The 27922-nt window shown below is 42.7% G+C and overlaps 1 protein-coding gene across 2 annotated transcripts in view; it reads right to left on the bottom strand.

Moving 5' to 3' along the window:
* Positions 1 to 3095: 3095 nt before the first annotated feature.
* Positions 3096 to 27922, bottom strand: part of map3k10 (mitogen-activated protein kinase kinase kinase 10) — a 41546-nt gene continuing 16719 nt past the window's right edge. For both annotated transcript variants that reach the window (XM_083772657.1, XM_083772658.1), the window contains exons 3-12: positions 15771 to 15951; positions 14846 to 14994; positions 12801 to 12976; positions 11828 to 12074; positions 11322 to 11444; positions 10654 to 10792; positions 9075 to 9187; positions 8104 to 8348; positions 5259 to 5793; positions 3096 to 4864 (exon numbers count right to left, since the gene is read on the bottom strand). In XM_083772657.1, coding sequence (XP_083628783.1) covers positions 4464 to 4864; positions 5259 to 5793; positions 8104 to 8348; positions 9075 to 9187; positions 10654 to 10792; positions 11322 to 11444; positions 11828 to 12074; positions 12801 to 12976; positions 14846 to 14994; positions 15771 to 15951 — 2309 coding nt within the window. In that variant the 3' untranslated portion in view covers positions 3096 to 4463. The remainder of the gene's footprint in view (positions 4865 to 5258; positions 5794 to 8103; positions 8349 to 9074; positions 9188 to 10653; positions 10793 to 11321; positions 11445 to 11827; positions 12075 to 12800; positions 12977 to 14845; positions 14995 to 15770; positions 15952 to 27922) is intronic.

The raw sequence follows: 27922 nt of genomic DNA, 5'->3' as shown, positions 1-27922 counted from the left end.
ACTTACATGTTACTTTTTAGATTTAGATTATTAATGCAAAACATACATTATTAAGCAATTAAAAATATTCAGTCTTTTTGAAAATAGCTGATCTACAAGCTGATTTGTCACATTTTTGTCAAAATATTTTTGACAAATTTGAAATGGAGCATTCTGCATATAATGAGGACTTTTACTTCTGGTACTTAAGTATTTGATTGCAATACTTTTTTTTTTTTTTTTTACCTTTACTCATGTAAATTGAATGAAATGAGATTTAAATTAATGAAATGAATACTGGACTTTTACTTGTAAAAGAGTAATTTGTGGCATTGCTACTTTTACAAAAGTAGCAAAACATCCGAGTAGCCTACTTCTTCTTCCACCACTGGCTAAAATGGTGCATGTTATGTCACTCCTCACTACCCCCTTAGGCATAGCGTGTCAATCACTATACACTGACAACCCTGCTTGCGTTCTTGCGCAGAGATGGACGAAAATACAACAAACGGTATTTTGATACCAATTACCCACAATACAAAACAATCCACAATAAATAGAAAATACTGGTCTGGGAAATTTGTTTGAGATACATATATGTATTTAGCATTTTGAAAATCCATTAAATGATTAAAATACATGTTATAAAAAAATTATGAAATGATTAGTTATTTATATATATTGATGCCAAATATTAAACAAATTGTCTAAGAATGAATTGATAATCAAAGTATTTTTCATGGTGTTTGGAGAAGGCAGCCACTTCACATCAGGATACTGACGGGAGGCATACATTGGTTAGACATAGCATTGGTTAGACATAGCATTAGTCCGACTGGATTAAGGTTGGTGAGGGGTGCGTTAAAACGACCGGATTAAGGTTGGTGAGGGCCGAGGGTGCGTTTAAACGACCGGATTAAGGTTGGTGAGGGGTGCGTTAAAACGACCGGATTAAGGTTGGTGAGGGGTGCGTTTAAACGACCGGATTGAGGTTGGTGAGGGGTGCGTTAAAACGACCGGATTAAGGTTGGTGAGGGGTGCGTTTAAACGACCGGATTAAGGTTGGTGAGGGGTGCGTTTAAACGACCGGGTTAAGGTTGGTGAGGGGTGCGTTAAGGGTTGGGAGAGGGACGGTTAAGGTTAAGGTTTAGGTGTGTTGCCCAGTGGGAGGTTAGGGTCAGGGTGAGGGTTTGAGATATGTCTAACCAAAAGCATGCACCCCTGACTGACCAGGAGACACTGGAAATCTGGAATAGCTACTGAACAGAATACTGATCAGGAGGATACTGACACTAAGGCTATACTATTATTATTATTATTATTATTATTATTATTATTATTATTATTATTATTATTATTATTATTATTATTATTATTATTATTATTATTATTATTATTCACTCAACTGCTCTATGTCTGTCTGTCAGTGTGATCACCATCAAACACCCGTCCAGACGCCAGCCAGTTACCTAGCAACCAGTCCTCACTTCCATCGTGATGCTATTAAAAGCAACAACAAAGAAAAGGGGGGGAGGGATGACGGACCTGAAAATGAAGTTGTTGAATAGAAAATGATATGGAAGGATCAGGATGGACCCTTCCCTTGTTCATATAGCACACCTTATTGTGTGTATGTATGCATGCATGCACTGTATTTGTAAATCTTTACAGTGTATGTACAGCAAAGAACTATACCTCTATCACCTCTATGCTGGTTGCTGGTGGCAACATACAGTATATAATTTGATATTGTACATGGTATGATATCCACAAAGAAGACTTCATCTCTCAAAATAGTTTGATAATTTCTGATGATTGCTGAACTAACTACAGCTGATCATACATACTCATAATATTTATTTCCTAAGTCCATTCCACTCTATTGTGTGTACCAAGAAGAAACATTACACTGAATGGTTTGTCTGGTATGACATCGTTTGGGATCTCTGATGACATCCAGAGGACATTTTCAGTTACTGCAGCAGCATTCTTTCCTGATGCTGAGACTGCAAATAGGCCTATCCAGCAGTTGAAAATACACACTAAAAAAACTGGATCCAGGATAGCCTAAGAAAGACAACCAATGGTAGCTGTGGGACATAAAAAACAATCAAAAAAACATAATAAATGAAAGCAGAGACCCCAAGGCAGCTTTCCCTTTCTTTTATTGTCTCTCAGGACAATCATTCATCACATTTCACATGTTCTTATTAATCGTTTCACCCAAAAATATCACAGGTTGAGAAGTGAGACAGCTGCCACTGTCATTAGTTTCCTAGGTTGTCCTTGGTTTGTTATATTAACAAATATATACAGATATTCCGGGAAGATAATAACAATAATTAATTATTATTCCAATAATAACAATAAATTCAATAAATACTCTGAGTGTTCTTAACCACACAAGGAGAATGAGTTTGGCTCATCCTTCGACCAATGGGACAGCCACATGCGCGCACTCACACATACAAACACGCACGCAAACATTCCCATAGAAATTTGCACAGTAAATTAAATACCATTTGTGGACAAACTGTGTAGTTAAAAAAGAAAAAAGAATGACAACAACGGAAGTGGTGTTTTTTCCAGCTCCTTCCAGCAGCACTGTGCCCATAATCCACATTTTAAACAACTTCAGAGCGAGAAAGTCAAGAGCTCTACAGTATGTTGATTTGTCAAAGTCATGGCTGAAGCACACAGTGCCAAATTCAATAGTCCATACAAAGACAAACTGGATGCACAACATGGCTTTTAAACTGTGAAAACTGTTCAGTTGCAGAATGGAGAATATCAGTTCAAAATGGTCATTCTTGACACAAGCAAAGGTAGTTATGAGCTCCATACAGCCGTAGGTAGATTGCTAGTGGAAAATGGATTCTGTCATGAATGGATAGATGTCAGAATGTGTGTAGCATCATCCTATGTTACGTGTACATGATCTTCTCATTCATGCTTAATAACATACACAGAAAACAAAAATAATTGCACAATTGTGCTCATTTGCACATAATACACTGTAGACATTACAGAAAGGCACACGCACGCACACACACACACACACACACACACACACACACACACACACACACACACACACACACACACACACACACACACACACACACACACACACCAGGTTTGCTAAATCAATAGAAAATGTTTTCTTAAAAGGTGATTACAGGAACAGTTCAGAAATTGATAAAATAAACTCTCTGTATTTATAGTACAAGGGCGGGGATATGAGAAGTCTGTTGTGCTGTGAGAATATAAAGGCTATATCTCTTTGGGGGAGAGGGTGATACGATACCCTGTACAGATACAGAGATGAACGACATTTTCATTTTCCTATTTCCTACTAGTTTCTACACTCTCAGAGTTAAATTAACACTGAGATCTTTACTGTGTACAGGATGGACGAGTATGGGCTGGCCATAGATCTATTGAGCTATGGCTACATAACTAAATGGATGATGCAGCAAGGTAGGTACTATTTATGGGTCTGAACAAGAAAGACAATAGAGGGTATGCGTGTGACTGTGAGTCTGTGACATCATCATCATACCCGCAAGTTACGCGGGAACGCCTATACTGAGTGGCAAAGAAACAACTTTCTGGCCTTGACAGCCCATTCATCCAAACAGAAAAGTCCTATCTGATTGCATTACACAACGTTAAACGACGTTAAGCTCACTTTGCCACTCGATTTGCCACTTACTTTATGCATGCGCATACCCTCTATAAGGGAAGTGGTTTGTGTTTTGTGGACCACACTGCTAGTCTGCTACACTGCAGACGTGCAAAATATCAACAAGGACACTCCATTTAAGAATTTGAAGTGGAATTAGAATTAGTTCAACCATACTATTTTCTGTGGGCCTATTGCCCACTAAGAATTTGAATCAAAGTTTATCCCTACATTCCAGGCTTTGGAGTAAAAGGTGGTAAATCACAAATATGAAAGATGAATGCAATGATACAATACAAGCACAAGAAAAGACTGCCGGTAAACATGACTACAACACACATATGGATGGATATAATGTAGGAACAAACGGCAAGCATGGAGTTCTGGGAAGTAGCTATTTGACTTTTATAAGGTTTTAATTAACAAAACAAATCTTGCAGGAGAAAAGCAGCAGACAAAAAGAAACGAAACAAAAGAGCTTGAAGAGTGAACAAGGAGCATCTAACGATGGCTTCTGAAGGGGGAGCAAGTGCTATAGACGCTAGGTAAGGTGAGTATTGACAGAGAGAGAGTACAGTGAGCACACTGCAAGGCATAGGAGATTGGTGGTTTTGTAGGAAAAGGCTTTGCTGTAAATGTTTTTAGCGTTGAGACTTTTTATACACTCAAGACGGAGGGGCGCGCTGCTGGCTTCCAATAAGAGCCTGCACGAGAACATGGCAAGCAGGTGAGATGTTTGGAGCATGGGAAAAATGTCAATGTCTGCACTTGCTATAGGCTAAGACAGCATAAGCAGTCCTTAGGAGTACTGCTGTCCACAGAGAGTGGCAGCCTGCATCTGTCCACACATGGGCACAGTGCTGTCCTGACTCTGGCCTTCCACGTCCATGTCCATCAAGCTGGGCTTCGCTGTGCTAGCACTGCTGTCCCCCGAGCCCAGCGGACTGTCACAGCTGCTGCCTGGGGATGAACTCAGGGTCCGGGAGAGGGAGCCCATCTTCCAAGGGTCTGCTTTCACCCGTGCTGGGGTGGGTCTGGGTCGGGGAGCGAACTCCAGTGTCTTGGGCCTCTCCAGGGGGTTGATGAGACACAATGGATCCGGGTCAGGGATGGGCGGAGGCGGGGCTTTGCGTCGATGCACCACTGGAAGTATGGAGGTGGGGTCAGGAAGACGAGGGGCATCTGTGTTTTCCTGTGAGCCTATGGAGGTACAAGAGAGATTATTATTTTAGTTGGTTTAGTAGGTTGAAGGAACTGATGGGGAAAAAAATATTTTTTGCAAAACTGTAATGAAATCAGAGATCATGAAATGTTCAATATTGTAAAACGGTAAGATTCTGAAACATTTCTTAACTTTTGTACGTGAACTATTGTCTGTGTAGTATCTGTAGTATGTTGTTGTGTATGATGTGTTTATGGCTGTGTTAATTGGACCCCAGGACGAATAGCCATGCTTAAGCAAGTGCTAATCGGGATCCATAATAAAGTCAAGTCAAGTCAACGAAGGGACAATAGTCAGAATGGACAGATTAATCAGAAGCAATAGGCTCTAAAAATATAAGCCTGCCATTAGCAGCCAGCCCAAGCCCCTCACATTTGTGTGTTGTGACAGAGGGTACCCCCATTGGAGGAGGCATGGGCAAGCTTCCATCTGAAGGGGTCCTGCGGTGTCCCAGGGTTTGGGCTCTGGGTCGTATTGCCCCGTCTGATGGGGTGCGTCGGTGTCCCCTGTTCAGGGCCATGGCAGCAGAGACATGGGTGGGGGTTAGAGACTGGTTGGGCTCCTTCTTAAAGCTCTCTGCTCGTAGGTCTAGGAGGGGGTTGAGGGAAGGGGCAGGGGGCGCCACAGGCAACTTTATCCCTGCTGCAGGTGTGGAGGGGAAATCTTCCAGGTCGGAAGGCAGTAGGGATTTGGTAGAGTTGCAGTCGGACAGCGACGACAAGGAAAGGAGTGTGACAGAGGGGGAGGGGTCCAAGCACGGAAGGGCAGAGTCATGGTTACGGGAGAGGGACAGGGAAAGGTTGCGGCTGGGTGGAGAGGTGCTGCGTCTGAAGCGTCCCGTCCGCTGGAATAGACCCTCCTTCTTCTTGCGCTGCTCCTCCCGGAAGTCTTGCTCATCCTGAAGTACCTACATTGACACAGCAACAACACAGATCGTTAAGATAATTACCTCCCTTCCTGTCTGTCTGTCTGTCTGTCTGTCTGTCTGTCTGTCTGTCTGTCTGTCTGTACTGTACTGTACTGTACTGTACTGTACTGTACTGTACAAGCCCTCCTCCCGGAAGTCTTGCTCATCCTGAAGTACCTACATTGACACAGCAACAACACAGATCGTTAAGATAATTACCTCCCTTCCTGTCTGTCTGTCTGTCTGTCTGTCTGTCTGTACTGTACTGTACTGTACTGTACTGTACTGTACTGTACTGTACAAGCCCTCCTCCCTGGCCTGTGTGTGTCTTGTCTGTGTCTGTGTTAGGCTGTGCAACAGTGACACTTGGTGGTGAACAGACGCTATAACGCTATTTTCGCAAGGCCAGAAGCCTGATTTGAGTGTTTGTTGGGGACCTGGCTGGAAGCATGAGTTGTACAGCCTAGTACTTGGTAAGAAAACCTCAAACAAATGTTGATGCTTTTATAATTCATTTTGATTATATGGGGATATATTTTAATAGGTGACATTTCATATTTGCAGAGTTCGGCAGGTGTTTTGTGAGGGGGAGCTGGGATGCTGCCATAGTAATTAAAGGGTAGAGGAATGGGTTTTAGACATGGGGGACATTGTTAGTCAACTGCCTAATTTATCCTCTGTACTTCGAGAGCCTCCAGGTCCTTTCCCGGTTTAGCCACATCAGTGGGAACCTTGAGTATATTGACTGGGTAGCGGTTTTGGTATTTTCATTTTGATCTATTTTAGTCATTTTGCTATATTTTGTATTGAGGGGTAACAAGATGTATTATGTGATCTATTGTAGGAGGATAACTAACCTAGAACATTTCCCTTTTTTAGCCTGTCACTTCGCGACAAAACAAATTCTGCAGCGAATCAGGCTGCAAACCAGGCTAACTGTTTTTCCCACCATGCCATATTGTATTTGAGACTGTGCTTTGTTGTGCCATAGTAGTGTTGAGGACATAGGCACACTGGGCCTTTAACTAATATCGCATTGTTAGGATTTATTTTGCTGTGATTACTTTAATTACTTTATTTGCTTGCGTATTTATATTGTTTTGATTGGTTTAGTTGCTGTGTATGTTTAGTTTTTGAGGACCCAGTAGGCACTAAAGCCTTCATCCTATATCACCTGCCCTTGGGCACAGTCCCACTTTTGGGATCATGATATCCCAGCTAGAATAACCCCTCTTCCCTTCTGTATTTTAACATATATGTTGAATAAACGTAACACTTGTGACTTTTGTTAGCCTCTGGTTCTGTTCATTCTGAACATGTGCCAACTTGGGGAACTTTACCTTGTTCAGCGGCGTTGGCTCAGGGGTAGAGTTACTGTCGAAGTGTCCTTGAGCAAGACACTGAACCCCTAATTGCTCCCGATGTGCTAGTTGGTGCCTTGCATGGTTTCCACTGCCATCGGTGTATGAATGGGTGTGTGAATGTAATGCACAATCTCTGTAAAGCGCCTTGGATAAAGGCGCTATATAAATGCACCATTGTATTTACCATTTACATTGTCCAGCATATACAGTACAAAGTACAGCATATACAGTTTGTAGGATGCCTTACTCCTATTTGTGATGGTCATTTCATAATATAGCCCTGCTCCACATGGCAGAAAGGTTTTTGTCCTGGCTCAAGGAAGAACTGATTAACTTTTCACGGCGAGTGGCTTGTGGCTGTGGCCTGACACAAAATTAACATAAATTCAACAGGTTAACAACACCACTCCATCTGTTTTTAAGAAGGTTGTATCATGGGCCTGATTAAGTGGTCCGTTCAGTACTCAATGTGTAAGTTCATCATCATGATGATCTATTGGCCAAAACGGGACATTGACCAAAACACTGGCACTTGTCTTGGCACATTATAGACAAACTTTGTTTTACCTTGGTGGAAGTCTGTGCTCTACTCAGGACAATTTCTAGTTTCAAATGAATATACCATTACCAGTGGTGGACAGTAACTATAAGTACATTACATGTAGTAGTACTTTAACTAGCCTGGCCCAGCCAGCATGAATTCTGGTATGGAGGGGGCAGCAGTCGCCCCCTTGTTTCTTGTTTGATACGAATTTTGACCTGAAGGTCAAAATTTTATTTCTACCCAGAGCAAGCAGCCATTTCAGCAGGCATTTCAGCACTTCCGCAAGAAACTATAAAGTTACAAAGTGCAGCTTTAATTACATCTGAAGACTGAAGGGAATATCACTTGTCTTTCAGTGTCTTTCTTATCTTCCCCCTCTTTTATTTCCTATTTTCTGTTTACCTGTAATTTCCCCAGCTGTAGTAAATCCTGTCCCAGGGCCAGAGATCCTAGAAGAGAGGCACAGCCTAATAGCAGCATATCGCTCTTCTTCCTTTGGCTGCAGCGACGCAGGTAGTCCTGGTGGCCCACTCCTGTCCCCAGGCTTCCGGGTCCCAGGCCTCCCAAAAAGGATCCTGCATCCTCCACCGCTCCATTGCTGCTGGGGTCTGAAGGCATCACAGATTCCTCAAACTCGCCACATTCCTCTAAGGAATTGGAAAGGAGAGGAAGAGTAGAAAGATCAGTAGTGAAGACACTAGAAAATCCAGTGTTCATTTTGTGTACATGGGAGAAGCATAACCTTAAGTGAATAAAGCTAATCTGCACTGGTAGAGAATACTGGTAGAGAATACAATATACTGTATAACGCAATTGCCATGATTGGACATGATTTTCCGAGCCTGACACTCGGCCTGAATTTTCATTTAGTTTCACAAACATGTCTTTTTAATTGGCGTGGCTAGCGATTCAGGGCGGGAGCCAGGCTATGATCTTCCTTTCTCTTTTGGGACATTCTTATCCTATGTGGTTATAGGGTGACCCAGTAGTGGACTGTGTGACAAGAGGTATTGCATTAACCTCAAGTGGAAATAACTTGTCTTTATACAATATGCTCCCTGTGTCAACAGTGCAAATATTGGCATGTGGAGGACCTGGGTTCAAATCCTGGTTAGGACAGGAAAGCTTCAGATTACAGCTTTAAGTATTCTATCCCTTACTGGTCATTATGGAGAAATAAACCCAGACAGGGTGTTGCAAACAATAATATAAAGTATAACAAAAGCTTGATTTAAAGTGGCATCAAAGTAGAATGCTTGCTGTGATTGACCAATCAGAATTGAGCATTCAACCAAGATGTGTAATAATTATTTATAATATTTTATTTCATGTTCATTGATTTAAGGAAGATTATAACGAGGACAGAGACTCACCCATTTCATTTAGGCTGGAGAAGGCAGCAGTCATGGGTGCATGTTTGGGGGACTTCCCCAGGTTCGGGGCACTGGATGACCACACCTTGCACCCTTCTCCCAGTGACTTCAGTCTAGGTGGAGAGAGAAGTTCAACTGACAATGTAAAGTACGAACACCTCAAATTCAAACCGATTTATGAAATACCTAATTAACATTGATAAATATTCAACATTGGCCCGGCCTGTGCATAGGCGTCATTCTCAAAGTGAGGAGGGGTTTCAGGGGGTACCAAGCTACATTTGTTACCATGGCTATTTAAAAATGGCAGATGTACATTTGATATATATATTTCTTTAATGTTTTTTTGTGGCTTTCACCTTTATTTTATTTTTTTATGGAGGGATAGACAGTAGCCTGACAGGAAATGGGGAGAGAGATGGGGGGGTGGTGACATGCAGTAAAGGTCGTCGGAATCGGGAGTCGAGCCCGCAGCACACTGCCAGACTGGATTAGCAGCCAAGGTGCCTGGCCCGCTGAGCCACAGCCCAGGCCATAATATATTTTTCAAATGAAAAATGCATTTTTCACAAATCTTCTGTTCTGGTCCCTGGCACAAAACATTTATATGTGGGGGCGTAAACTGTTTGAGAACTACTGGTCTCTAGCCACCATTACATCAACCTGATCTACATATTCTCTTCTATAAAGTTTTGCCATAAACAAGGACACGGCAGTGGCTCAGGGGTTGAGTGACCGGATGGCAACCGCAAGGTTCCCAGTTCGAACCCGGGCTCCCCCAGAGTTGGTGTCGAAGTGTCCTAGAGCAAGAATCTGAACCCCTAATTTCTCCTGATGTGCAGGTTGGTGCCTTGCAAACATGGTTTCCTCTGGCATCTGTGTGTGAATGGTGAATGTAATACACAATCTCTGTAAAGCGCCTTGGATAAAGGCGCTATATAAATGCACTATTTACTATTTTACGATGTCACAGCCATCGACGGTAGCAGTTAAAAAGGACCAGTGTTGTAGTCTACCATTATACGCTCTATATATAGTATGCGGTGCATACGTTTTTGAAAAAAAGCCCATACCGTCTGCTAATGATTTCATCCAGAGAATAATTATGCTATACCGTGCAAAGAAACCTGGACTACAGCACTGAGCAGGATGTAATGGTCATAACTTTGATTGATTGAATAATTTAACAGTTTGCAAAAAAAAGTACAGTTTAATACAAATACAATGATGACCCTAAACCAAGAAAGCACTGGCTTATTTCCATTAGGGTCCTGTGTATTCAATTCATTTAACCATTTAGTGACAAATATATAACAATACTATGTACTGTAAGTGCTATTTTAGAGTGGTTTTGAAAGAAAGTAAGGATCCACACTTTCTAACAACTGTTGGTAGGGCATTCCACATTTTGGTAGCATAGCAGTAGAACGAATTTAACCCCTTGTTTTTCAGCCAAATCTGGGTTGAACGTGATTTGTGGAGCACAACTTTGGCTGTGTTTCAGAGACTGCTCAGTGTTATGGCTTTTAATGAAACAAATGTAAAGGGTAGCCATTTTCTAAATAATAAATACACATACTTTTCCTCCCCGCCCACCCTCTCTCTCTGGTGGGTGGAGCTAGGACCCCATGTGCGTCCTTTCTTCTTGCTCGTAGACAGGTCCTCCTTCTTGCATACAGCACTACGACCCCATGTCTTACTGCCATCACTGGGAGTCACTGAGGGACAATTAAAATATAACAAGTATTCATATCACTGGGAGTCACTGAGGGACAATTAAAATATAACAAGTATTCATATCACTGGGAGTCACTGAGGGACAATTAAAATATAACAAGTATTCATATTACTGGGAATCACTGAGGGATAATTAAAAATATTACACTCGGTGTGCACATTCCGTGCTCACACACACAAACACACAAAACTGTGCATTCCGGGCCCATTCCGATCCAGCCTGAATCGCTGTGTTCTGTGATTCTGAAATGTCACTCGCTACTAAGCGCTACTACTGACATTTTCAGATCCACGGAACGCAGCAAATCAGGCTGGAATATAACTCCAACTTGAATCTGTTCATAATTGTAAGCGTTCTATAAAAATAAAAATATATTAACCATAAAAATAACATTTCTCTTGTGAGGATTCAAATCGTATAGTTAGTAACACACACGCACACACACACACACACACACACACACACACACACACACACACACACACACACACACACACAGCTGTACTTACATCTTATGGCTCTCAGTCTTGGCATGACTCCTGGGCTAGCAGGAGGGGTGGTACTGGTACTCTCATTTCCTTTCCTCTTGTCTACACTTGGAGATGCCTGTACTGTGATCTTATGCTCAAAGCCTGGTAACAGGAAAGCAGAAAATTTAAGAGAATTTTAAATATCGTGTCAGATATATATTATTTACAAACCTCTATATATGTAAGAATCAATACAAGTTTACAAGATTGCCAACACTGGATGTGGTGGATTTTACACATACATTTTTAATAAATGGGCACATAATTAAACTAGGGATTATGATGAGGGTGAAAGGCTTTTATTGTATGAATGATTGATGTTTGCCTTCTGCTTCACATTGTTCCAAAGACCAAAAAGATGAGATGAGAGATGTGAGATGAGAGTTATCATATCAACTATGTGGTGTGCTCAGAGTTTCTAAATTGACAACAGTGAGGCACATTGCTCAACAGCAACAATGCTTGTAGTTCTCCATGTTACCCACCAGAGGGCAGGCTGATACAGTTGCTGTCTCGGCCTAGCTTAAGCAATCTGCTCTTCTTGAAGTGGCCCTTCCTCTTCTTCACCCTGGGTTTCTCCTGGTACATCTGATGGATGATGATGTTGAGTTCTCGCTCCACAATGTCTATCTCTCTCTCGGCCAGCTCCTGCTCACGCCTCTTCAGTTGCTCCTCTTGCTCTTTCTGCTCCTCGGCGGCCCTTGCCAGCGCCTCCTCCCATGATCTCAGTTCCTACACCATTAAAGACATTAGGATAAGACAGGAGAGGAGAGGAGATGGAAGGATAGGATATGGAAGTATAGGAGAGGAGATAATGGAGAACAGTAATGGAGAATAATTCTATGAGATGTTGGCAATACTAATATGACACCTCTTCAGGCAGAGAGTGTGTTGCTATGGTAATTCCGCATAAACACCTCTAGAGAGTGAGGGAGAAGACTCCTTCATGCTGTGTGACTTCACCATTTAAAGGTTAGCCTGTGTTTTCCATGTACTGAAATATTGTTCCATGTACTGAACATTGTACTAGTACAGCGGTTGTGCACCCCCGCTTACCTCCCGAGCTAGCTGACTGAAATGAAATATACATATATAATTATATATATGTAATATGTAATATATATATATATATTTGTAACATATATATTTTTTGAGGGGCCATTCATTGTCAATACCTATTGACAATGAATGGAGAATTTTACGTCATAGTCTCTGAGCAAATAAATAGGCATAGTGTCTATTTTTCATAGAGACATATACTGAATATGGCATATATTCTGCATATACTTGCCATATATTGGCATAATGTTATAATGTTCATATATTTAAAATAAAACCATAGCAGCACCATTAGTCTTTTCATCCCTAGGAGGTGCTCGCACACCCCAGGGGGTGCACGCACCACAGTTTGGGAACCCCTGTACTAGCATATGTGTTACACTATTCCTGACTCCCCACCTTCTCTTTGGCCCTGAGTTCATCAAACATCTGCTGGATCTCCACTCTCCAGTCTTCTTGTAAAGAGTGGAAGGACTCCAGGGGCATCTGAAACATGGCTGACTTCTCGATTGCCAGTAGCCGCATCAGTATATTGGTGAAGGAGGGTCTATTTCGGGGGTTTGGGCTCCAGCACTCTGGACAAAAGAGAAAACAAAGTAGAAATAGAAATAGTGTCCAAAACCCAGACTTGTCTTCACACAACATAGTTCTGTGCCCGGCCCCCTCTGCACTCGAAACACCATGGAAACGCGAGGCACTGGCACCATATTGAGCCACTCTGGAGCTCCTTCGGTGCTGCTAGAAGCACTAACATGCTAACTGTGGGGCAGCGAAGATTTTCCATTTAGGTCCAAATATCGCCAAATTGCCAATCCAGGCGCGGATGGAGAAAAGATTCAGAGAAAAACAATGGAGGGACATTTTGCGGAATGAAATCGTCTCCTACGGAAACAACACCCGCTTACAGTTAGTGGATGCGTCTGTACCCAGAAAATCTCAAAAACCTGTCAAAGGCACAAATTGACACTTTGAAAAAGGTCGTCAATACCACCTTGGGCATGGAAAAAGAGTAAATCAACTCGAATCAATTTTATTTATAGACCCACCAATTCCCCAATGAGCACTTCACCAATGAGCAGTGATGGCAGCAAGGTGAAAACTCTCCTTTAATGGGATGAAACCACAAACAGAACCTGACTTTGTTAAAGGATGAGATAAAGTAACATCTAGCGTGCAAAAACTGTAATGTAAAAACTGGAAACCCATCAAGAAGTCGGCCTAGTGTGAATGTCACCGAGTCATTCTGTAAGTAGAGACTCACTGTTGAAACTCTAGCTAGTAATGGACTATTGATGGAGGGTACCGTAGACTGCAGTGTGGTGCCCTATACCTATAGTGAGTTGCCACACCTGCAAGAGTATCTCCCATCTCACACATCAGTACATCCCCCCCCCCCCCCTCCCACACACACACACACACACACACACACACACACACACATCCACCTAAAAAAACTCAGTCCTCACCCCACAACCCTCCACTTGATGCCTCCGCACACCAACCTTGTCGCCATGACCAAGCTCTACACACCATGGGCTACTACTGCCCCATGTCTGTGGAATCATGCCCTCCCTGAACACCTGAGAGCACCACAGTCCACTGATGCTGTTAAAAACATACCTTTTTAACAAAGCATTTATTCTTGGGCCTTTTTTCTATTCCCTGATTTTACTTTAAGTAATTTGATCCTATAATACTTTAATTTGATCCTTTTTGTTTGGTTGCCTTCACTATTTTATGCCAATGTTTTTAAACCCTTCAGCACTTTGAAGTTTGCAAAAATGTAAAGTGTATTTGCTTCAGGAACAGCATGAGCGGGAAACAGCAGGAGGTGCCATTGAAGTTTGAGGGCTGACAGTACACAGTAATACTGAGTTATGAAAGATGACATGATGAAAACAGCTGTTTTAGTTTAGTATTCGGTGCAGGTGTGAGTCTATATAGCACTGTTTCCCAAACAATAGACTTTTGGGTCACAGACACATTTTCATGGGAGTAAATAACACTTTCCTGTATTTTGTTTAATTATTATCTCAATAGATTATTAGCTTATGAGCTTGTAGCTCGGCTATTTTCACTAGTTTGGGTCCCAGGAAGACATAAAATGTCTCTTTTGGGTCTTGAGCTAAAAGGTTTGGGAACCCCTGGTCTAAAGCAATAAAGCCCTAAATGAATCTTAGGTTGGAACCAACAAATAGTACATGCCAGAAAGGAGTGTATGGATTGAACAGGCCTGTAAATATAATGAATACAACTATTTACTCCACTGTCAATGGGGGCATCCATCTTCCCTCACTCTGTAGATCCCATCAGGGAAATAAAAGGCTCCAATATGATTATGCTGACCATTTGAAGTCTAAGTAATACAATATTACCACAAACCGATTGTCTCTGATCATCTAGTTCTAGAGTGAATGTAAGTGACCTGGTGAGGATCAGCTTACCTTCCAGGAGGTGTGCAAAGGGTTCTGGACAGGTAGAAGGGATGGGTAGGGTTAGCTTGTTCATGGCCACACCATAGGCTACTGCCAGAGCGTCAATCTCCCGGTATGGAACTTCTCCCGTCAGCAGTTCCCACAGTAACACTCCAAAACTACAGAAGGTGAGATAAAGATGGAGAAAGAGAGAGAGAACATCACAAAGCCAGAGAGATGAGCAAGTAACCATTGAACAGGCTTGAAAAGTCTTGTCTGTCTTTACTTAATATTTTTGATGGCACAATTACACAATTCCAAACATTTTATTTTAATTTCACGTGCAGTATATCATTATTATACGTAAAGAAGGTCCTTGAACACAGAAGGCCCTTGATTGAAACATTGCCTATCAAATGTATGTTTTATGAGCAAAAGGAGGACAGTGCAGGTGCTTTTCATTCCTTGGATTGTGCTTGTCTACTCCACCAATACACCTGTCATTGAAATTGTATTCAGTTGTGTCAGAGACTTATAATGACCACGGTTAGTCACATCAAAAGAAGATAGCGATGAATAAACACTGCATTCATTTTGAGTGTAGAAAAACTGATTGTAGACAAGGGTGATGCAAGCTTAGCCAAGTTAATGTCACTTTTGTTGTTTTTCTGTCATGTTTAAGCATAAGAAGCACTGGGCAAAACCTACATTGTTGAATGCCTAAAGAGAGGTGCTGGAATTTGGTGGAAGTGGAAACGTGCCAAACTGCAACCTTCCAGCGGAAATTAAAACGCTGGAAGCCTTGCCTTCCGGCTAGGTATGCAATCTCTCCCTTAGGTCGTGACCAGGCTTTTCTCTTCGCAGATGAGTAAGGCTGGGATCGAGGTTAGGCCAGCCCTGCAGTTCATTCAAAAGCACACACACTTAAGTATCCAGACAGTAAACAGAGCAGTACCTCCACACATCACTGCTCTTGGAAAACAGAGAGACTTTGATGACCTCTGGAGCCATCCAGGCGTAGGTCCCCGCAGCACTCATCTTTGTGGTTTGGTGCCATTCCCTGGCCAGGCCAAAGTCTGTGATCTTCAGCGTCTTACCACTCAGGTCATCCATATCCAGCGGCTCTAGGATGAGGACTGGGGAGAGGAGGAGGCGATAGGGAGCACAGGGACAGATAAGAGATAAGACAGTGAGAGGGCAAACAGAGATGGTATGTTGATGTGGTATAAGCACAAAGATTACCGTTCACATTCTTTTAAACTCCTTTATTAAATAATTGACATAGTAACTAATTTGTAAATGTAATGCAATAATAATATGACAGGCATTGCCACTACCTTGAAATACAGTACAATCCAATGATGCTGTACACTGTACAGGTTTGATGTTTATTGCTATCAATGTTGTCTTGCACAAGACTGTGGTATTCTTCCTCACTTATTATTTCTATTTTGACAATGTACCATATATCTGACATTGTGGCTTTCCACCTGACTTTGTTTCTTTCTATTCTCTGTTCTTATGACTCTTTGAAACTGCATAGCGTTGCGTTTGGATCTCGTACAAAAATAATTTCACCCAGTCTTATAACTGTGAACTTGTTAAAAGTATCTTGAGGTTTAAGTGGATGTTAATGCGTTCAATTACTTAGTTACTAATGAATGTAATATAATCATGACGTGACAATATTTCATTCCTTAATAGTATTCAACTACAATAATAATCAAAACGGCATTATTATTACTGAACAATGCAAATCAGACCATAGACGACACAGTCACACACATAGGACAACTGTCCTTACACTGTCACACAGTGAGGAGACTACAATCTCATCATTCATACTTTACTACAGTAGCCTGCGGAGTAGTAGACGTTATACAGTAGTGGAGGTTATTGAGTTGCAATTCAGGTTAAGTGGGAGCCGGCGACAGCAGTGTAGCCCTGGAGGGGATTATCACGTGAGGTATATTAACCCTCAGGTCACCTCTCCATAATCCATAACTACTAATCTATTTGTTTTAACACATTAAACTTCTATGTGTGTTCCTTTAACATGAGACGTAAGTGATACACCTGATCCTAATGCAGAGAGGATTGGGTGACTGTTGTGTCATACATGTCAATTGTCAACATATCTGCCTGTTATAGCGCCACTGTGAGGCTGGTTTGGAAAATGTATGGCGGCATTACTTCCTTGGCCTAGTGGGAATGTGTGTGCAAAGTTTCACAGCAATCGGAAGCTGCGTTCATGATCCTAGTTATTTTGTACAAAACGGGCCACTCCTGCAAACTTTGGAATACAATCTTGGCCAATCAGGAAGGAATAGTTGTAGATGATCTATTTTCAGTGTGGGACAACAGCATGCAATGAAAGCTATGATGACTTGCACTAGACTAGAACAGAAATGCTGCTAAATGCCAATGTTGATTGCCAGAAAAAATATCCCATGTATTCCAGCTTCATCACATACCACGATCAGAAAAGAAACCTTGTGATCAAACAAGGCATGAATATTAGAGTAGATTTAAAAGGTGTGTGTACACCATAATGTTTACAGAACAGGTGTGGTCGAGTGCTATTCAGGTTTCTCTTAGATGTACATTATGCAACTTGCCTAAGAGTGCACTGCGTGCATGCATGTGTGCGTGTGTGCGCTTTCAATGCATGTGTGAGTTTTGACTATGATTTTCAAACAACAACGCTCATTTGAAGGACAACTTTGAGTTTGCTTTTCCTGTTCAATTCTCAGCTGAGTTTACTTATCCTGTTTAATTCTCAGCACTGGCCTTGAGTCTGTCTGTCTGTGTGTCTGTGTGTCTGTGTCTGTGTCTGTGTCTGTGTCTGTGTCTGTCTCTGTCTCTGTCTCTGTGTCTGTGTCTGTGTCTGTGTCTGTGTCTATGTCTATGTCTGCGTCCGTCCGTCCGTCCATGCACTTCCTCCTATATTTCCGTGTGAGGGCTGGCTATGGAAATATTTGGAGTGTACACAGTCCACAGCACTGGGAGCAAGGTGGGGGTTGCTCTCTCTCTTGCTTATCTACAGGTGTATGCAAAGGGAGGCGTACAGAGGCAATACACACAGCGGTGTCCACACACACACACACACACACACACACACACACACACACACACACACACACACACACACACACACACACACACACACACACACACACACACACACACACACACACACACACACGATGAAGTGCCTCATATGATCAAGGTGTGCCTCCTAGACTCTGCACTCTGGTCTTATAGCCGTGAAAGCCTACGCCCACTTTCCACCCTCGTTACCTTACTAGGTGTCTAGGAGCTGAGTCTCCAGAGAGACTCTGATAAAGGCTACCAGCTGTATTCCTGTTGTTGTGCACGGAGAACGTCCTCTGTGTGATAATGTGATAATTATAGAGGGTATGCGCACGGCCGCACGCATAAAGTGAGTGGCAGTGTGATTATTTTGCCACTCAGTAGGCGTTCCCGCATAACTTCCGGGTATGATGATGATGTCACACGCATACCCGCTATGTAGCAGGACATGAAAATGCATGTGTTTCTATGCCTGTGTGGACCAGTGCTCAGAAAGGACCTGCTACTGAATTCCGTTGACAATTAATGGAGAATTTACGTCATATGTGTCTGAGCAAATCGGCAATTTTATCGCCGCAGTCCTCCTATATACACAGCTTTTGTCCCCACAAAATGTCCGCAACACAAACATTAAATGCCATTGACAATGAAGGGAAAATGTATGTCATCTTGTCCCCAAACGTCTTTGCCATCGTCAATGAAAGGAGAAATTAGGTCAAATATCCGCCAAATATGACGTAAAATGTCCACAACACAAACATTAAATGCCATTGATAATGAAGGGAAAATTTACGTCATCTTGTCGCCAGTCTCATATTTGCCATTGACAATGAAAGGAGAAATTATTTGGATGAGTGTAAGGATCATAAAAAACCTTGAATATTGCAATTTCTTTTGGGTCCAATCTTAGATTGACTGCATGGCCTAATGGGGCATAACTCTGTGAACATTGCTCCGATCAGCATAATATATTTGAATTGATTTTGAAAATCTAGTTAAGTATAGGGCTTGGTGGCTTGCACCAAAAGCCATGGTCCCCAGCTGTGGGAAAATTGTTGTCTGCAGCTCCTCATAGAATGGGTTAAACTTTAACCCAATGGTTCCCAACCTTTTTATACTGTAGTAGCCTACTTTAACCGTTAAAGGACAAATTCCAGGTATGTTTATTTGGCAAAATAAACAAATGTAAACCATTTAACCCTAGCAGCATGCCAATTTGGAGAGGAACCCAAAATAGCAGATCTACAAGCTAATCAAGCTAAACAAGCAAGTCACAACATGGCGCATTGAGCGGCTTGTAGATCAGATATTTCCAAGAGATTTGGTGTAGATGGGAAAAAGGTCCACAGCCGACCACGGTCAGGTTTAGAGAGAGTTTGTAAGTGGTTAACTTATAAAGATTTGTTGTACACATAGTTACTACATTCTACCTGCTGAACAACCAGCAAATCCATTTTTCCTCCATACCCACACTCCCCCCAGCCATCACTTCATCCATGGACCCTGACCCTAGCCCAGTGTTGAGAAATGTGAGTCACTGTTTAAACATGGGGCTGATAGAAGATAAACTACACAGACTTCACCCTGACTAATGATCATCCAGGCAGGTTAGTCAGTGTATTCTGTATAGGTGACAGATTTGCCCACTGCCTGCCACCAGACAAAAAGACAATGATCATGGGGGTTTAGGGTTGATGTGGCGGCAGTGGCTCAGGAGGTACAGCGGGAATTTAAAGGTTCTCGGGTGACCGGGTCGCTCCACCGGGCTGAGTGTCTAAGAGACACTTGTTGTGGCACATTGAGGCACATTGTGAGCTTGTAGATCGGTTACTTTCTGGGAAGTTATTTAGTGTAGAATGCTCCCAATGAGCAAGTTGGTGCTTTGCATAGTTTCCTCTGGCGTCTGTGTGAATGTAATACACATTGCTATATAAATGCATGATATACCATGAGCGCAAAATGCAAATCAAAGCCTGTATATATCTGAGAATTTCGTTGGTTCTGAAATGACTGAGGTATCAGTGATTATTATCCACTGTACCAAGACATCAGAGACACATACTTCCCACAGATTACAGTCGCCCACAGAGATTTTGAAAACATTATATTATATTATAGTATTGTATTCCTCCACTATCTGCATCGAGTAATCTTGGTACATAGAAATTGTTTTATGGGTGCCCGCTGGCCTAGCGGTCCAGGCGCATGCCGCATAATAGGCTCTGGCCTGACAGCCAAGCGTGAGTGTGAGCAACTAAGACACAGCTGAAAGAGTTTTGTTTGTGAGTCATTACAAAACTCTATGTATAAATGCCAAGGACAACAATAATTCCTCACTGTACGCCATACCAAAACCGGATTCTCCTCTTTTATACCACCTTATAGCCCATCACGGCTCAACCGATACTGTAGAATGACGTAAAGAGGGCTGACACATAGAAGCTCAACCATTTGACTTATGTTGCAATATGTTACTCTGGCTAAAGCCAAGTGTACTGTGTCATTAAGTAGTTGTTATGGTAACATGAGCAGAGGTCACATTCTGACATACATGAAGCTATAAGCTCTCTCTCTCTCTCGTATACCTCCTTTTACACAGACTGCAGTGAGTGCATCCCCTCCTTGATCCCCTTTCTTCCGTTTCTGTCTTTTCTCACCACCCTCCCTCTCCTCCTCCCCCTTGTTCCCTTCATTGCAGGAACAGGTGTAGCCCGCAGGGCGGAACAGCTGTTGCCGTGGCGCCAAGTCAGCGAATCACGTCCCATGCTCCTAACTACCCCCCACCAATAGAGAAACTGCTGCGTCTAGTGCTGCAAGGTTCCCCTAAACATCAGCGTGTGTTGTTTGTGGTGTATAGAAGAATACAAATATTGACTTGCAGGCTGATCAGCAATAGCGTTATCATATACACTAGCTGTAGGGGGCCCTGGCCGGGAGACGTACAAAGAGAATGAAGCCATCTTTGATCCCTGTCCCAAGGGGCCGGAGCCTCCCTACCTCTGTTTCAAGGATCACAGCCTTTGCCAACAAAAAAGAAACCCATTTTCTCACCAACCATGAACCCCTTAAGACCCTGTTTCTTCATCCTCATGTTGCCATCTTACCCCTTATAACCCCCCCTCCTCCCTCTTCTCCACTGGTGCCCCCTCCCTGACTGTCTGCTATTCCAGCTGCCGCCAGCCTGACTGGGGTCAGATCAGCCTACACCACACAGGGGAAAAGAAACAGGGAGAGGTAGAGTGTGTGTTCATAATGTGGGAAGTAGAGTAAGGGAATGATGGGGGGGGGGGGGGGGGGGGGGGTCTGTTAAAAGGGATGGAGGGAATCTGAAGATGAGGAATGGGGGAGGGGAGATGGAGATGAAAGAGATGGCAGGGAGGAGGCAGGAGGAAAGGAAGAAAAATGACAAGAGGAAAGGGAACAAGGGCGTGACAGAAATGAGGGCAGAAGGAAGGGATGGAATATAGGAATAAACTGGCAGAGTGACTGGGGGGGTTGAGCAGAAACGAGGGGAGGTACAGTATATGGCAAAGAGTGTAATGGAAGGATGAATAGACGTGGGTTGGTGGAGTAGGAGAGAGATAACTGGAGGGAACACAAGTTTTATCTCCCTGGCAGTGTATCTCATTGCTTTGGCTTTCAAACACCTCCTTTCCCATAGTTCTCTCTAAAAGAGATTTCATGACGAATAGACAGACATGAGGCCCATATCCTCCGATTCTCCCCCCTGCTGCTCTTAGACAGCAGGCTGATCACAGTGCATTAAACAAAAGCAGTGTATAGTTCATTAAGTCATTACTCAAAATACAGGTCTATATTTATTAACATTTAGTCTAAAAGAAAGACATACAAACTGTTGTTGAGCTACGCTATCTTGCGCTCTACCAGTCCTTGTATCTAGACTAGTAAATATAATATTGAAGTATATATAAATAATATAGTTATGTAATGATGTAAGTATCATTCAGTCTGTTCAAGATTAACCAAATCCAGCCCATTCATTGCAGGCTTTATTGAGTAAGATTTTAATTACATTAGAGTTGTAGATTTAGCCCATGACATGACATACAGTATAAAACCACAATTTACTATGAATTGAGTCAGTATTCTCTTAAATGACACTGCTGGCTTAATATGAAAGACTGATGCCCAACAGTAACAGTTTGGCAATGCATGCATTATAGTGTATATTTGGGTCTTTTCCATTACCCAATGCTTTGATATGAAAGTTGTACTGTATGCTCCCATGTCACTGATACCCCTGGTTGGCTCAACTTGTACCTCCACAGGCCATTGGGGCTCTAATCCTGCGCTGTGCAGTGGCACAGTTTCACCCTCAAGCTACTCACTTTGTCTCCACACAAATGCGTCTGCCAGATTCGTGTGACCAGGTAGGCTCTCCCTCAGAAGAAATGGAGGTATTGAATAAGGCGCCTTGTGTGTGTGTGTGTGTGTGTGTGTGTGTGTGTGTGTGTGTGTGTGTGTGTGTGTGAGAGAGAGAGAGAGAGAGATATTAAAATATTGTACGTTTCAAATCAGATAATCTTCTGAATTGGGTGATCATTTATTTCAGTGCAAACCATCAGCACCAGGAAACCCAGCTGAATTTGCCTGGATGGTACACAATGGTACCCTGGTACAATGTGCACTTGGTACAATGGTATACACTCTTCTGATGTTCCCAGATATACACAGGTTGGGATTGGCAATATGAGTTCAACTAAATATCACGATTATTTCAAACTGATTCCGATTAATGAACAATGTTTAAAAATAATCACACCACCCGTGTGAAGTGAGGGGCGCTCTTATCATTATACATCATCTCATGAACATGAATTTATGTGATTGGTTGGTTAAATTTACATAATATTTGGCAGACATTTGACCTAATTTCTCCTTTCATTGTCAATGGCAAATATTGAGACGTGTATACGCTGTATATAGGAGGTTGTAGTATAACAAAGGGTTAAGTGATTAATCAGACTACTGTTAATAAATAGATTTAGTCGATTATACAGTCGATTTGTTGATATATGTCGATAATTCTATTAACCTACATGAGCCAGATTAATTAATTATTGGTTCTACATATCTGTTTCGATATATTTTCAGTTAATTGCCCATCCCTACACACAGGAGACGCATTTATTACACATAGTTGCTGTCTGCACAGGGAGGACAAGACATCCCAAACTCTAGCTTTGATTTACATTGATTTTTCATTTCAACCAATCTAAAATGTATGAACTAAAAATGTAGTACTGTACGGTCCGGCGTCTCAGTGTTGTGTCAGTTGTTGAGGAACCCACTCAACCTTGAAAGAAGACTTACTTGGCATGGTCTTCTGATCTAAGCCAACATGGCGTAAATGTGTTACCATAGATCATATTAACACAAGCCTCTATATGCTGGCTACTGTAAGCGTTGAAGAAAACATCACAAGCTAACATTGCCCCTTGGCTGTAGAGGGCGCATGTGCTTGTCCGACAGGCATTAGTCCTGCCACCCTACCCCAAACCTTAACCTAACCCTAACCTCACAGGGAAGCCACAGGTGAGTTTTAACTGGCAACGCATGTCGGAAACCACGGGTGAGTCTTACTAACCAGCTACACATGTGTCGGACTCACGTGTGTGTCGGGCTGTTGCACGTCGGACCAATGTCTGCGGCCCGCCTGTATATACTCTAAAGTATATGTTATCTTACCGGTAATTCTGAAGTGTTCAAAATCAAATGGAACCAAATGGACCTTTACAGATGTGCAACTCTTACAGCAGCGAGTACCAACCAGTGGGCGGGGACCTACTGGTGGGCCGTGAGGATATTGTAAGTGGGCCCCCAAAGAATTGTTAAAATACTAAGATAATAGGAACTTAACAATGTCAGTTCCATTGATCGGAACACAATCAATTGATTGATCATTAAAATAAACATTCTCTGAAAATGCATGTGGCCCACACCTCTGAGCTCTGACCACTTAACATGCATTGGGTGGGCCGCGAACGGGTGGGTCAGATGGGTGGGCTACGAACGCTGATTTCCAAGTGGTCCCTGATCCAGAAAATGTTGGGAACCATGCACTGTCTTAGAGTGTAGAAATGAAAACAAGCCTCAGAGTTAAATAAACAGTGAGGATTTGACTGTGTACAGTACACTGTATAACATATTCAATGAAGTGTCCTCTGCTTGACTTAACAATGACCGTTGGGTCAAGAAGTGTTGGCTCAGGGGACACCCGGAGCCTGACGCCCCACTCCCCGTGCCAGGCTGCCGGCCAGCAACAATGGCGCTCTGAGAGCAGTGCACACCGTCAAATCCTCAGTCTTCATTTAATACGAGAGTGTGAAAATTGACTCTCATTTTTTCAGTGTACATTTAGCAGTTAACAGCCTTTTAGATGACAGAGAGAGTGTTCCTTGAGTGTATGAAACTCACACATCATACACTCCTATGTTTGCTGTTGCTATAAGTGAAAACAATGTTGCGTACAGTATTTGTGTATGTGCGTATGCTTGGGTGCGTGTGTTACAGGTCTCAGTTGTAAGACCCATATGCAGATGAGTTTTGCTGCTGGGGAAGCCCTCCTATGCCTGGTAAAACAGGAATAAAATAAATAGGACAGTGACGACGATGTTGTCCTTTTAGCCTCCTCATGCAGAATCAATTTATTAATTCACAATTCAATATATTTCTTTTCTCTGTATCATTTCAATAAATCAATCAAAATATAACAGTCACAATATTCCTTTTTTTCATGACATCACATTTCGTTCACATTTAAATTCACACTTAGTTACAATAACCATAGTTACTTTCAAAACCACCAGTATGTTTTCATCATACCACAAAAATACAAGGACTGTTCCTTTAAATGTCTGTGTCAGACAGTAGTGCACATTAATGAATGTACACAATCTAGCATAGTGCTACAAATACATGCCTCTAAGCATCAGGTAAGTATCATAGTGCAGAACTGAGTTTTATAAGGCTGTAGGCAAAACGTTTTTCATAGTATAATGCTAAAATACTTTAAAGTGCATTATAATGACCAAAACACACAAAAACGTTGTATAATCAATAACACTGTTTACCAAAAATACTTCTGAACAATACTGTATTAAAGTAAAGACAGAAATGGAATGATCTGGAGCCCCAAAAACGTAGTCTTCCCTCATTTTCATCACAACACAACAGGACCACCATTTTAGGAACACATGTAAAAACGGGACATTCTTTGGGTCACAAAACCACTCAAAATTATAGTTAGCTTCACCAAAAACGATCTCCAAAAGCAAATAAAACGTGGGCAACAACTGTGTGCAGTTTAAGAGTCTGTTGTAGAGTACAAACCTGGTAAAACAGGAATAAAATAAATAGGACAGTGACGACGATGTTGTCCTTTTAGCCTCCTCATGCAGAATGAGGAAGTGGTTCAGTCCATCTCAGTGTGCCTCTGAGAACGAAGCGAATCGCCACACTGCCCCCTAGTGGTGGAAACACTAGGAAAGTTCCACTGTATAGTGTCATAGAGAACGCTTGGAATTAAAGCAAGATCTAAATGCATTGTCCATTCTTGTCCATATAGAAACATTCTTGCTCCTTTCTTTTCACAAAAGTAAATATCATCTTTAAAATCATAACAAAATAAATACAAACATAAATGTGACCATACATTTTGTGTGCGTCACACGCTCCCCGACAAAAGAAAATGGCTCCAGACATTCAACTCTCAAAATACAGAATTACATTCTCAAATTCTCAATACTCAAAGGTAAGTATCAAAACAAAAAACCTCAAAGTATTTGTAGTTGTTGTGTGTGTCAATCAGTACACAAAGAGTGGTCGACTGTATGGCATGGTTGGGGGGTAAGGTAGCATTTGGTATGGGATGGGGTATGGTAGTGTCTGGAATGGTGGGTATGTCATGGGATGTGGCCCCATCTCCCAGATTGGCATCGACGACGTTTCATAGGCTCCAACTGTGTTGATCATGGGTTGAGGTTGGTAAGAGGGTTGGCCCAATGAGCCGTAAGTGAACATCTGGGTAGGCCTCCTTTCACGTTCGGATCTCCGTGGTTGTGGACTACTGGGTTGATCACAGGTAGGTTGCACACCAATTGTCTGAGGGTCTACTGATCTTTCCCTGTGCTGGTCAACTTCGTCCTGCTCATTATCTGAATGTCTTGTATCGGCAGGTATCTGCTCGTCTTCTGTTGGTACCATGTCAACAACAGCATCTCTGTTCTCTTCCACAGGCATTTCCACTCTCCCTTCCTGAATAGGATATCCTCTGGTTTCTCTTTCAGGTATGAGTGGTCTGGTTTGTTCAAATCTCTGAGTGTATGTTACGTGATCAGTGTTTCTCTGAGGCTCCCAACGGGGTTGTGCTTGTGAAGTCTCAGGTTCTCTCGTTATAGGCATTCTCAGCCAGTATCGTGGTCCATCATCATCATCATCTGAGGACTCGCTGCTGAGGCTCCGTTCATTCTGTCTCCTTGAAGTTGACTGTCTGTTCCTTGTTCTCTGTTGAGCTTGGGGTTCAGGTAGGTCTCTAGGTGAGTCTCTCTTCCTTCCAGGTTGTGGCTGCGGAGGTAGGTCTACAGGTAAGTCGTTGACCACGTGGAGCAGGTTGCGGTGTAGTGTTCGGATCCTGTTCCCACCCGTTTCCGGTGTCACCCTGTAAACAGGTCCATCAGCAATTCTCTCCTTCACAACATGGACTGTGTTTTCCCAATACGACCTCAATTTACCAGGGCCTCCTCTCTCACTCAGATTTCGCACCAGAACACGATCACCTGGTTCCAGGACAACAACACCCTTCATGTGGCGGTCATAGTATCTCTTCCCTCGAGCACTTGACTGTTGACTATTCTCAGAGGCCAGTCGGTAAGCTTCCTTCATCCTTTGAGCCCACTTCTCGGCATAGCCTCTTGGAGAAGTGGCTTCCTCTTCCTTTGCCAGGCCAAATATCATGTCCACGGGCAGGCGTGGGTGACGTCCATACATTAAATAGAAAGGCGAAAACCCTGTTGCCTCATGCCTGGTACAATTATAGGCGTGGACGACTTGTGGTAAGTGGTCTCTCCATCTTTCCTTCTCCTTTTCTCCGAGAGTTCTGAGCATTTGGAGCAAGGTTCGGTTGAATCTTTCCACGGGATTACCCTGAGGATGGTAGGGCGTGGTTCTGGAGTGACCAACTCCACTGAGTTGTTGCAGGGTCTTGAAGAGTTCATTTTCAAATTCTCGACCCTGGTCATGGTGTAATTTCCAAGGGTACGCAAACCGTGGGATGAAGTCCTCAAAGATTTTCTCTGCGGCAGTCTTTCCGGATTTATTCTTGGTGGCATAGGCTTGGGCGTACCTTGTAAAATGGTCAATAACAACCAGAATGTATTCAAAGCCTCCCTTGCTCTGCTCCAAGTGAAGATAGTCGATGCAAACCAACTCTAGGGGTGAGGTAGTGGTGATGCTTCCCATCGGCGCCCTGATATGTGAGACCGGCTTCTTCTGCTTGATGCAGGGACATTTCCTTGTTACATAAGCTTCAACATCTTGTTTCATGTATGGCCAGTAAAACCGGTCCCTGGCTAGTCCCAAGACCCTTTCTGTCCCCATATGGCCCATCTCGTCATGGAGGTGTCTCAACACCAGAGATCGGTACTGGTCAGGCAAGACGAGCTGACTCCTCTGGCTTGTTCGCCGGTACAGCAGACCATTTTCCAGATGGAGTTTCTCCCATTGGTGTAGCATCTTTCTCGCAAGGCCACTAACTCCCTTTTTCATGTCGTTGGTCAGTGTGTTAGTGGTCTCTTTCAGCTGGATGACTTGACTGATGGAAGGATCATCTCGTTGAGATTTAATGAGCTCATCATGGGGGATGGTTGGGAGTACCTCTGTTGACTGTGAGGTTGAGCTATCTTGTGACAGGTTCAGGACTGCCACATAAGCAACATCCTTCTGCTTGGCGGCATGACTGCCTTCCCACGTTGCCAGTATGATGTCTTTGGACAG

Source organism: Protomyctophum parallelum (genome assembly GCF_964188405.1).
Source record: "Protomyctophum parallelum genome assembly, chromosome: 9".
In the NCBI taxonomy this organism is placed as follows: Eukaryota; Metazoa; Chordata; class Actinopteri; order Myctophiformes; family Myctophidae; genus Protomyctophum; species Protomyctophum parallelum.
The sequence above is the reverse complement of the archived record's forward strand: the minus strand, read 5'-3'. Positions and strand labels throughout refer to the sequence as shown.